Genomic DNA, 12,317 nt, shown 5'->3' with positions numbered 1-12,317 from the left:
CAAATGGGCAACTGATACCACACAATCAATATTCATGCCTCAGCCATGTGCGGACCAGTTGAGGCAAATTGGATCATGATGTTGCGGAGTTCGGGTGGGACGATAGACATGTCGCGACAGTGCTCCCCGTCAGGAACTTCCGATATCGAATTCCACGGTCGTGGCAGGGGACAGTTGCGCTGGGGCATGTATTTGATCTCGGAAAGAGGGGTAGAACTACGACCATAGGCAGTGAAACCGGAAGAAGATATATCATGCATCGTGGAAATAGCAACAATCCAACATTGGTCGGTTGAACATGTAGAATTTGTCTGGATACTTCCAAGTTGGCCAGCCGACCTATGGACACCCGAAGTTACGTCCTAGAGTAGATACTGATGTCTGCATTAGCAGGTATTTTGTGGGTGTCAAGAGAAATCGAAGACGAGGTTCGTCAGTGATGAACAGGGAAGTGGACTGTACAACCTAATGTAGTTAAATGTACATGGCTACATGCTATCCAGCGGAATTCCATGCAGTACTAGTACTGTACCCCAGCCCGGCCGGACGTCATTTGTGTTCTGCTGTACTTCCCTTCACTTCTCCACGTTTTCATCCCAGACAAACTTCCGATATCAAACCCCATCCACCATTTTCGCTTCCAGCGACACTGCTTTCTCGCTACCTGGATCTGCAAAAGACTACTCACAATACCGAACAACAAGCGAAAACTGCGCTACCACACTCCACCTTTGCCGACCACCCGAATCCCGTACGCTGCTTGGTTATCTGCCGCGCGGAAACTGTGAGGCGAATTTAGATACCAGGCCATCCGTGAGGAGATGCCGCCTCCAAACTCGGCATCAGTATGTCTGCTGCTTCCTACCCCAAGTGAAGTAGTCTGCAGGTCTTACATGTCGATGAGATACTTGTGATTAACTGCTGCTGCCACGCATTAGCACGGGACGCCGGTCTTGTCCCCTACATCGCGCGCGCCCGTACCTGCGCCCGAGACCGAGCCTCCCTCTCGGCGAAGATCACTCACCGAGACCGTAGTCTCCTTAGGCCGAGAGAGTGACGACGCCCACGACGAAAATGTCGACTTCCTTCGCAACCGAGCTTTCTTGTCAAACCCACCTCTACCGTCGATGAGTCGCCGTCCCCGTCGCGGCTACGGGATCCCGCATCTCCCGCAGGTGGCCGACCTACCTAGTGACGACCGAATGGATCTCGATAATCCCAGCAGTACCCGCCTGTCCGTCGAGATCAACCATCGCATGCCAATCGTCCACGACCAGTCAGGGAACCAGAGGGCCATGCCAAATTACGAAAACCGCCGGGCGAACATACGGTCTCTGTATGGATGGGCCCCTGGTTCAGACGGAGAGAGCGAGGACAATCGGCACGAGGAGCCAGAAGATGAGCTAGTCCGGCCTTTTCTTCACGCCGCCTCTGGCCATAGCGAAATATCCAATCGAGAGGTGGGAGGCGATACCGAACATCGCGCGTCAGCCGCTGCGGGGTCCGTCCCCAACAATGCCGGTCGCTGGATGACACCACCGATTCCCATGGACGTCCTGCTGTCAGCACGGCGACAGCCGAATGCATCGCAGATGCGAACGCTGGAGAGGTTCCTTTTGGATCGATATGGATCTCAACCGATCGACGAGACTGCAGACACCGAGCGGGGAGTGGGCTCGCCGTCAACCAGGGTTTATCGATATCGCCCACCGAGCCGGGGAGATTTCCGCCGCGGGATGAACAATAATGAGCTTCGTGCCAGAGTCGCTGCCAACCGACAGTCTATTCACAGCCCTGCAGAGGACTCGCTACTCAAAGATACTATCAAATACCTCGACCGTTTACGATATTCGAACTCGTTCGAGGAAAGCATTAGCTCTGCCGCTGCTACAGGCTTCATTTCCCTGGAAAACTTCTCGCTTAAAGACAATGACCTTTTGCTCGACATTCATGCTATTGGACCACCCGAGCGATGCTCATGGCTACAAGAGGGAATGGTGTTTGAGGGCTGCCAGAAAGCAGCCAACGCGGGGGGCTCTGCTTTACCCCAACGCGCTCAGGCTCCCCGTGTCATTACTGAACCGGTGATCGTAAACGGCAGTGACGGGACTCGAATCAGTGTACACACTCTTAGTGGACGCCGATATCTCGCCAATACTGCGCGCGACGAGAACTGGCCTGTCAAGGTGACGATCCACAGCATCAACTACGCCGACATGACCCTTTCCGGAACGATGGAGGCATACAACATACCCGACAAATCGTCGCCTAACCGTGACGCTCATATCATTACCTTTCTGGAAGGCGAGATCATTGACTTCAACCAACACACGCTGGAAACCAAAAATTTCAAGGCGGATGCAGACATCGACAGTACGTACTGGCGAGAACTGCAGCCGTTCAAGGATCTGTCAGATGCTGAGATCTCGAAGAATCTCGTGAGCAAGAAATGGATTACGGAGCAGCTACTTCAGGGGTGGATTCTTATGCGCTGGAAGGGTATGGAGTGATCTCGCTAGCCGATCTGACTTTGGTACAGTACGCGTGGCTAATATTTATCCAGAGCGATGCTTCATTACTCCCACAGATGCCCGACAAGGCCTAACGATCTCTGGCTTCTATTACATCTCCCTTCGCCGTGAAGATGGTCGTGTCGAGGGTCTCTACTATGACCCCGGTAGTTCGCCTTACCAGCAACTTTCCCTGAAGCCAAAGATGGCCAGAATTGCCTGTCCGTCATATTCCTTCCGCTAGCTCCGGAAGAACCTATGTACAAAAGGTAGAGCATCTGGAGGCAGCCCCTGCTGATCATTGGTCAATCACACCAGAGCCTCACAAGTTGAGGCAAGCTCTTGTTATCATTACTCTGACTTTGTCATCCCGTATTGAGAGAGGGACTCATTGTTAGTTTCCCCCATCTTTCCCCATGTTCGCATAGCCGTTTGGAGTTGTTGGGTTAAAATTTCTGAAAATTTTATGTTGATCAGCCGTTGTCGCAAATTCCATGAGAGCGTATTTGGGAGCTTAGTGCGTCTCGAAACAATATATTACTTGTGCACCACCGCCACCTCGGAATGTATCGCTTATCCAGTGGTCCGGATTCTAAGGCGTCGCAAATTTCTCTCCGCGCATGTGTGAACCTTATCGAGCGCCGAGCTTGTCAATGCAGATTCAGAATTCATGTGATTACCTCTATCTACTTCGTCTCCCAGCCAGCACCTTCCCAGCACTGGAAGCAAGCAGACAAATCAGCGCTTCAGTCCTCTTTAGTCTATTTCCAAGGTGAAGCTCAGCTCAAACAGTACTACTTGAGGTAGCTCCAAGGACCTTGAGTATGAACGGCTTTAGGTGTGTTTGATATAGGTCCTAACTCGCATGAACACTTGTAATCGGAAGAATCAATCCATATGTGCTCTCTCCGAGACTGAAAACTGATTGCCAAGCCCAAATACGCATAGGTTTTCGGCTGGCATCAAGGCCAACATTCAGCGTATTGGAAGAGGCGGGCGGACTCTAGGGTAATGTCAGTCGTCCATAATCTGAATGGGATAGCGCAAGCGACAGTCGATATTCGGTAGTTGCTTACATCCTCTACACACTCGCTACCTCCCTGACCAATTCCCAACTTTAATTAGAACCTAGCAGCACCATAATCAAGGCAATGTGATACTAGTTCGGTAGGAATATTTCAATAAAACCCAGACCCAAACCCAATCGATGCAACTACCTTTAAAGGCGGTATGGTGTCATTTCTAGTACAAGATGCATTCTGCCGTCAGCGGGTTGATTTCCAGATCACATGACACTGACATAAGCGTAGGGCACACACACAGCCGAATGGGTGGATATCCCCACCAAAATTCGTCCAGCCCGAAGTTTTTTTTCGACTAACGCCAACTCTTCGAGGAGAATTCGACATTCAATCGAACATTCAAAAACAACAAAATGGTACGCTCCTGATCCAGATCAACCACATAGTCGCAGCGGTGTTGGCGTCACGAGGAATTGATCATCAGAGTCTCCATGGACTACCGGCATCGACATGTGGCTCACAGCCGTATCTGGTCCTCGACGATGGGTGCGACTGTGAGCTACGTTGTCTGGGCCGCCGAACAATCGCTCGCTGATCCAGATCGTATTCCCGTCACAATCTGCGCGCGCAAGGGTAAACACTAACACTGTGTCGAATAGTCGGACGGAGAAGAGATCCAGAACCCCCCTGTTGCCGCCGCCGATGAGGTCGAGGTTTCCGCTGACGCTGGCTCCGGCCAGATGTCCGTCCTCGACGCTCTTAAGGGTGTCCTCCGCATCTCCCTGATCCACGATGGTCTTGCCCGTGGTCTGCGTGAGGCTGCCAAGGCCCTCGACCGCCGTGAGGCCCACATGTGTGTCCTCAACGAGGGCTGCGAGGAGGAGGCCTACAAGAAGCTCGTTGTCGCTCTTTGCTCCGAGCACAAGATTCCTCTGATCAAGGTTCCCGATGGCAAGATGCTCGGCGAGTGGGTCGGTCTCTGTAAGTCACTCGTCAATGATGCCTCGTGATTGCGAGTGTTGTGCGCGCGCAGTATGTCCAAGTACGTTTGGCTAACAGCAATTTAAATAGGCACCCTTGACCGTGAGGGTAACGCCCGCAAGGTCGTCAACTGCTCTTGCGTCGTCGTCAAGGACTGGGGTGAGGACAGCCAGGAGCGCTCCGTTCTCCTCAACTACTTCCAGACTGAGCAGTAAATGCGCCACTTCCCGCGCTATACCCATCACTATGGAAATCGGACATGCGTCGTGCGATCGGTCTATCAGGGGACGGAAATCTCAGGTGCTGGCCTGTTGAGCACCCGCCGAATTGTCCACACGATCGGTTTACGAATCTTTTGACCTATGAGGTACCCAGCTTTTGAGCCTGGGTCTTCTTGATATGGGTTTCGCGGTCAATTGGATGTTTGTTGGCGGAACTCTGTTCTTGACCCGTTTGCTCGGGTAAAGCAATGTAGCACTTGAGGCTCCGTTATCTACTGAATACAAATCACGATGAATTGATGACAAGATATCCGGTTGTCTTCGTAGATCTATTTCTGGTTGCTTAAGCTTCGTACTCAAGACATGTGATCTTCACGCCATGATACAGCTTCCTGGGCTGCCGGCGGGTCTCGCATATGCCTCATGACGCTGCCGATTGCAGGATCTGTAGACAATATAGTTCCAAATTGTCTTCTCTGTTGGGAAAACAATAGCAACTAAGGGGTCGAAGTAATTCATTGACAAGAGGGAGTTATTGCAGTCGTACTGGGAATGGAAGATCAGAGCGGATTCTGTAGCTTCATTATGATAGTGCGCAACAAGAGAGTCATTATGACACAGTACTTAGTACAGTAGAGTTCGCTGATCAAAAAATGGTAGCTTATACCGCAATTTCGAAACCATCAATTGAAATGTGAACATTGTTGCCTGTACAGTGTCCAGGGGTTGTTCCAATCGCAAGCTGGAGGCTAGACACTACGGAATTCGCGAACGTTGCGAATCCCGAATTCCGCCCGGTCATTCCAGTAACCTCAGATAGCATCATATCAGTGTAGGTAACTAAGTAGTAGACTATTAGTAGTACCTAACTGCAGTTAGCTAGTTGTTCTGAGTCAACAGTTAAATTGCTTGGCGCGCTATCAATATTTCTTGAACTACTGAGACTTGATTCACGTCTGATGGTCTTAGATTTTTGCACTTCTAGGTTCTTCAAGCTATCCTGCTGGGTTGCTTCTTTCCCCAAAAAGTCTGAACCTAGGACTTGACATGAATGAGGGATGTTCATCGATCGTCGCTGGCACAGCAGTATATCGGCGGGTGCAAGATCCTTGACCTGGATGTTCGATGATTGTTGGAAGTAATTACCTTAAGGCTCTCTCTGCACTCTGCATACATCGAGTAGAAAATACTACTAGTACAGAACAATACAAAACTCAATGCATTAACAGTTCTTGAAATTTGTACCAGTACTGCGCCCAGTAAGGGTCAATTTGATACCAGCCTTTAGCCCGATTCCATGGCGACAAGAGTTCCTTCGGTCGGGTTTCGGGTTTTGACATCTCGGTCTCAACCGATCAGCATGATAGGCATCTATGCTCGACAAGCTCTATGAAACGTCAATCGTGCTTGTCCATCTTCTTCTTTGTCCCTGGAATATTTTTCATCCAAGGCCGGCTCGATGAACCAACATTAAAACCTTCACTACAGCCCAAACTGAGACTCCAGTGCCAGTACGATCTTGAGAATGGCTTCCAGTCCGCCTCCGAATACCACTCCAGCACCTTACGGACGTGCCTGCGCCAATTGTTCCCACGCGAAAAGCAAATGTTTTCAGCTAGCCGCAGGCACAGGCTGTGAAAGGTGAGCTGCGAGAACGATACTCATGAGGACAGCCTGAACTTACAACAAAAGCAGATGCCAAAGGCTCAAGAAAACTTGTCGACCATCTACTACAGTACGAAAGCGAAACGGGCGCGCTTCTACGTCTAAGACGGCCCAACTGGAAGCCAAGCTTGACAGCTTGATGTCACTTCTTCTACGAGATGAACCCTCTACAGACACCCCCGGCTTATCAAGACTTGCTCTCCCCACTACTGTCCCGCAGGTACCTCAAAGCCGAGAGGATGGTTCCTCGCGAACTGCGAATTCTGACGGCATTCCGACTCCCCCAGCGACAACCGCACTAGGTGGAAGTCCCCAGGCTCTGGATACCCTCTGTAGCAGTATACCAATATCGCCAGAGAACGCCGAGCAAATGCTGAGTTTCTTTCGAACGGAAAGCATCAAAAACCTTCCATTTGCCTACATTCCTTCCTACATGACCTCGCAGCAACTTCGACAAGAGAAACCATTCTTCTGGCTCTCTATAATGGCAGTTACCAGTCCACACTGCTTGCAAAGAGAATCCATCAATTTAAAGCTAGCCGATTTCATTCACCAAAAGATACTCATCGACTTTGCTCCAAGTATGGACATTCTACTAGGGATGATGACTTTCTTTTCGTGGTAGGTTCAACTCCTGTTGTGAATAGCATAACTTTTTTGACCTCTGTTACTGCAGGGCCACGTACTCTGGAAGGCATCAGCAGATTCTTTACCCTCACGTCATTATGGGTCTAGTTTGCGATCTGGGAATAAACAAACCAATTCCGACGGAGCCATCGACTATGCAAGCCTTTAAATGTGCCGTGGGTTTCAAGCAGAACACACCAACTTCAAGAACCATGGAAGAGCGAAGAGCGGTGCTAGGTTGCTATCTCATCACCGCAAGGTATGGACAAGACACACCTGGGATAAGATTCCATCGAACCCCCACTGAAACAGATTCTCATTACTTCTAGTATCGCCTTAACGACGTCGAAAATCGATGCGCTTCGATGGACACCTCACATGGAAGAATCGCTCTCTGCCTTAACCAATGCTAGGGAGTGTCCCGAAGACGAACGTTTGGTGACTTTGGTCAAACTGAGTCTCGTCATGGACAAGGCCTATCATCTCCAACGGGATGGAGATGGTCACCATGCACCCTACTTCTATATCAAAGCATTCCAATCTCAACTCAATCTCGTGAAAGACTCGATCCCTGGCTCTTTACGAAACGATGGTATGTCTCGTGGTAATACGGTTTATTTGCGTTGCCTTCTTGCTGACCAAGCCAGACTCTATCCTCTTTCATATTGCAACCACCGAGCTCGTAATTCATGAGATTGCCATGCGGGCACCTTCTACACCTAATACGCCTGATCTCCAGAGGCTTGATAGTCTGTATACGTCTCTTCAAGCCGCAAAGACCTGGTTGGATCTTTGGCTATCTCAGCGTCCCACCGAGTACATGGCATTCCCTTACACGATATTTGGTCAACTTTCACGGGCCCTCGTTAGCTTGTATCGACTGTCGGTATTGGATGATCCTGCCTGGGACAGGAACTTTGTGAGAACTACTGCCAACCTCCTCGAATACCTCAACAGAATGACCTACGGGATGAAAATGTCCACAACCCACCTCGCAGTCCCTCATCAATCGGAGTGGAATGTTTTTGAAAAGGCATCGACCATGTTTCAGTGCATCAGAGAAGGATGGGAGCCAAAACTGATAGAAGCTTGGTTTCCCAGTCCACAATCCCGAGGATTTGACGATACACTTAATGCTTCGAATCCTCCGATGTTGGATGAGACTCTTCCGATGAATGGCCTGGACGATCTATGGATGATGGATGTTTTCGGCTCATTATAATTCTTGGGAGATTGAAAGTCTTCCATCGCATATTACTCTCGCATGTACTATATGGACCTAGTATTAACATAAGACACGCAGTGATTCAAGTTTTCGAAGTCTGAATACCTGACCTAAACTAGGACTTAACTTCCATGGAAGCTGAAAAGCTTCGACAGACCTGACATCTTCCTGAGTTCTACGTTCGGTGAGCGGCTTGTCTCATCGGTTTTTTTTTTTTTTTTGAGATTGAGCTGGACACTGCCGTCAACAGTAATCAATCTAGAGCAATCATCGACACATTGCTATCAGTTCTTACACCTTGAAGACTTCTAAAGACGTCTCGAAACGTATGAGATCCAAATAACACTGATCATCGCCTAGGCTTTGGTCATGACTTGGTAAGTGGAAAGTTGATTCTCATTTAGATGATGGTGAAGTCATGTCGGTCTTGGGCTAGCAAAGTGTGCCTCCTCGACAATGAACATCTAACACACATGTATTTCAACTTGACCCAATTGTCTGCTTTCGAGTCGTATCGGCCACTTTCGAGACATCGATGGCGAGGTATCATCGGCCTTGAAGTGCACACGTGGTGCATGGCGACTCCTAGTCTGAAGCCAGACACTGCAACCTGCTGCGCGCTTCTTCCCGAATGTGATGGACAATCTCGCCTGCGCTCGCAACATCGTGAATCAGGCCGATGGCAGCTCCTGCATACGTTGCTGTTCGACCCTCTGGTCCCCAGGCACTATCCCCGCCTTTCAAGGCCTCGTCGTGCAGCGCTTTGAGATCGTCAAAGGCCCGTCCTGCCGTGTGCTCCTCATATGATTTATTTATAATAGTTCTTGGACTGTACTCCGGAGGCCATCCGAAGGTACCCCGAAGGTGGTTATACAACAAGGTTCGTGTCGTCGAGACGGCCCCATCTGAAGCCCGAACGATCTCCTCCTGATATCCTTTGCTGATTCGAGCCTCAGTCGCAGCTAGGAATCGAGTGCCCATCGCGACACCCGACGCCCCAAGACACAGGGCGGCGGCAACTCCTCGCCCATCGGCAATGCCTCCAGCCGCCAATAGATTGATCTCGCTCCCCTTCATGACATCTGCGACCTCAGGGAACAGGGTCATCAAGCCAAGTCCATCTTTTGCCCGTCCATGGCCTCCCGACTCTGCTCCCTGGACGACCACGACATCAGGCTTTTCTGAATTTTGAAGAAGTTGCCTTGCCTCTGCCAAAGTACCTATCTGAATCCAGATTTCGGTCTTTGGTGATGCTTGTCGGATTCGACGGGACCAATCGTCAAAATCTTGTGGACCGTTCTTTGGAGCGTAAAGCCACGCAGCACAGGGTCTGAAGCGCTCGATGGCTCTGACGGCGACTTCGATGTCGTCTCCCCACAACTGGTAGCCGATACCCACCGGTAATGTTGGCTGATCACCGCGCGAAGATTCCCCAAAGGAATTCGACGAGGTCTTGGCTTTCTCCACGAGCTTTTTTGCTTCTTCAAGATCGGTCTCGGTGTCTTGCGTCTTAGCTCCGGGGCCAATGAAGCCCAAACCGCCTGCCTGAGATACAGCGAATGCCAGGGCTGGACTGGACATAACACGCATAGGAGCGCTTACAATGAAAGGGCTGGTAGCCCAAGCAAAGCGTGACAGGAGTTTTGTGGCCATTTTCTTTGGAAGACTTAACTGTCAAGACGGAGAAGATCAGAAACAGCGAGAAATTATCCCCCTTGATATGCTCTCATCGGCTTGGTTCACAATGTAAGAATCTCTTAGCTGAGCCGAGGCATGAGGGATGAGCTGATGGACGGAGAGCACTCGATACGATTACGTCTCCACCCGCTAGTGCCGCAACACCCGCAACACCCAGCGTCTTGTACATCTTGATCCCCTCAGTGATTCAGCGGATCTGAGCCACGGTGCTCACAGAGTGCATGATGGAGAGGCCCTTGGAGGCTTTGGAAACTTCCAGACGGAGGCGCGCTTTGGTGGCTTGTATTCCGTGCAGGGAGCGCAAGCGAAAATGCGATGGACAGGATCCCTGCTGCACTTGCATCTCATGGGGATATGAATGTAACTACCTCGCTCGTCGCCGTCGTCGATCCCGAAAAGTTAGAGCCACGACGCCGGATACTCAAGTGGACCTTCATCGTACTTCTGTACAGAAGAATCCCGTCCTTCAGACTGTCCAGACATCGAAACCCACTGACACAGATCGCATCGAGCTTGTTCGACGCCTCGAAGCCAACTCAGGGGCCGCATTTGTCAGGAAGCTGGGCCTCAAAATCGATCCGGCTAGAGCACCTAAGCTCAACTTATTTAGCTGGAACATTGGCGCCAGAGCATGTGCATCTCCAATGCCATCTGTCTTGACGGTGCCGATCGTAGAGATCATGACGCTCGAAGACATGCAGGCTAAAGCTCAGATCTACTTCGACAAAGTGCACCCGTGTTATGGATTCATGGATCCACAAGTGTTCTTCGAGCGGCTTGCTCTTCGTTGGAACCGCTTAGAATTATGGAACATCTTCGACAGTACCATCGCGGGTGTGGTGGCTATTGGTTGTTTCTTCTCCAACCAGCAAGCGACTATTCCTGAGCTGCATCTTGTGCGGACAGCGCGCCACATCTTGGAGATGCAAAATCTCGCGGGTCCTCCCTCGATTGACCTCTTGACAGGCTGGACTCTACGTTCAATTTACCTGCGTATGACAGACACACCGCACTCAACATGGATCGCAAGCTCCACTTTGATGCACCTCATAGAAGCAGCAGGGCTCCATCCAGAGCCTCAATCGGTCTTGCCAGCTCGAGTGCAAGGCAACACAGATATCCAGAGGCGGATCGTTGGTATGGCGCACCACTTGAACGTATGGACTTCCTACGATCTTGGCCTGTCTCGAGTCTCCTTTCAGAACAATGAGCTGCCTACACTTCCATCCCCTAGGCAGGGTGACTTGACCATTGAGCTTCTTCGGCTTTTGCCCGTGTCTCTCAGCCTTGATCCGAGCAAGACCAAGAACGAAACAGACTTGACCTCTGCTCTTTCAGATTTGTTGCGAAGCGATCACACTCAGCCTCCGTCAGTCATGGCGCAGTGCAATCTGGTTCTTTGCATCCTCCGGCGTCTTCATACCCAGAACTTGAACATCTCACCCGATGCTGCAGCAGAGGTACTGAGCCTTTTAAAATTAGGATTGCAGAGTGCTCGGAGCATGGTTGCCAGCTTTTCACCGTGGCACCATGCTGCAAACGTGCCATTTCACATCATCTGTGTTCTTCTCGTCATGGACACACGTCCATCCCTAGCCATGCTTCCGGAGGCGATGGAGACCGTGAAAATGGTTGCCAATACTTGGGATACTGAGACGATGAGGGAAGCTTACAACACCGCCTGTTTACTTGTCATGCTGCATCAACAACGCCGAAAAGACGATCTGGCGATCTTTAGCGAGACCCTCTTAGAACGTCGAAATGACGGTTCTCTTGGTTCTACCCCGTACATTGACCCCAGCTCAGAAGAGTACTCCTGGCTAGGTGCATTAGTCGCTGACCTGCCAGGTCTTCAGAGGGTGGATCTCGATCAATTCCTTGGCGCAAATATACAGAGCTCATCCTTCTTTGGTATTTCTGACTGAAGATTTACGATGCACTGCGACAATTGCGAAATGTCACCACATTGATTGACGATCAAGTAACCATCTGTCTTTGGACCGCCAGCGTACAACAGTCACGCGCGTGCCTTGGGCCGTAGATGAGTGAAACGGCTTGGACACTTGGCAGCGAACCAGACTGTATATTTTGGCTATTCTCAAAGTGGCGATCAGCCATTCACCGGTGCATCATTGAACCATTTCAAGTGGATAATAACAACATGGCCGTAAAGTATCCGGAGGCGACTGTGGAGCCAACAGAAAGAAGGGGACTGCGCCGTGCGGAGTCCACGTGTGGAGTCTTGCCGAACACCGAAGCCCACCTCTCCCGACCACCGAACCTGGCTGTCGCGCCGCGCCTCCCATGGCTAGCTACACTTCTGCTTGACGAGCGTAACGTCCGAATGTTCATATCGAGACCGAATACA

General features: G+C 50.6%; 6 protein-coding genes across 6 annotated transcripts; 4 read left to right on the top strand and 2 right to left on the bottom strand.

Moving 5' to 3' along the window:
* Positions 1-32: 32 nt before the first annotated feature.
* On the bottom strand, positions 33-260 carry N7539_007552 (uncharacterized protein; the record flags this gene model as incomplete). Its single annotated transcript, XM_056937153.1, has 1 exon — positions 33-260. One exon carries the CDS (start codon positions 258-260, stop codon positions 33-35), a length of 228 nt encoding a protein of 75 aa, XP_056787952.1.
* Positions 261-821: 561 nt separating this feature from the next.
* Positions 822-2,754, top strand: N7539_007551 (GID4/VID24 family protein; the record flags this gene model as incomplete). Its single annotated transcript, XM_056937152.1, has 3 exons — positions 822-845; positions 939-2,499; positions 2,564-2,754. The coding sequence occupies 3 exons, from the start codon at positions 822-824 to the stop codon at positions 2,752-2,754; spliced, it is 1,776 nt and encodes a 591-aa protein (XP_056787951.1).
* Positions 2,755-3,945: 1,191 nt separating this feature from the next.
* On the top strand, positions 3,946-4,728 carry N7539_007550 (40S ribosomal protein eS12; the record flags this gene model as incomplete). The annotated part of the gene is made up of 3 exons (XM_056937151.1): positions 3,946-3,948; positions 4,192-4,513; positions 4,604-4,728. The coding sequence occupies 3 exons, from the start codon at positions 3,946-3,948 to the stop codon at positions 4,726-4,728; spliced, it is 450 nt and encodes a 149-aa protein (XP_056787950.1).
* Positions 4,729-7,238: 2,510 nt separating this feature from the next.
* N7539_007549 (fungal specific transcription factor domain-containing protein) lies at positions 7,239-8,248 on the top strand (the record flags this gene model as incomplete). The annotated part of the gene is made up of 3 exons (XM_056937150.1): positions 7,239-7,285; positions 7,356-7,618; positions 7,674-8,248. 3 exons carry the CDS (start codon positions 7,239-7,241, stop codon positions 8,246-8,248), a joined length of 885 nt encoding a protein of 294 aa, XP_056787949.1.
* Positions 8,249-8,836: 588 nt separating this feature from the next.
* On the bottom strand, positions 8,837-9,904 carry N7539_007548 (nitronate monooxygenase; the record flags this gene model as incomplete). The annotated part of the gene is made up of 1 exon (XM_056937149.1): positions 8,837-9,904. One exon carries the CDS (start codon positions 9,902-9,904, stop codon positions 8,837-8,839), a length of 1,068 nt encoding a protein of 355 aa, XP_056787948.1.
* A 269-nt stretch (positions 9,905-10,173) lies between these two features.
* Positions 10,174-11,874, top strand: N7539_007547 (Protein RDR1; the record flags this gene model as incomplete). Its single annotated transcript, XM_056937148.1, has 1 exon — positions 10,174-11,874. One exon carries the CDS (start codon positions 10,174-10,176, stop codon positions 11,872-11,874), a length of 1,701 nt encoding a protein of 566 aa, XP_056787947.1.
* Between the last annotated feature and the right edge of the window lie 443 nt (positions 11,875-12,317).

The sequence above is a fragment of the Penicillium diatomitis genome, assembly GCF_028827545.1.
Source record: "Penicillium diatomitis strain IBT 30728 chromosome Unknown utg000010l_segment0_segment0, whole genome shotgun sequence".
Lineage (NCBI taxonomy): Eukaryota > Fungi > Ascomycota > Eurotiomycetes > Eurotiales > Aspergillaceae > Penicillium > Penicillium diatomitis.
The sequence above is the reverse complement of the archived record's forward strand: the minus strand, read 5'-3'. Positions and strand labels throughout refer to the sequence as shown.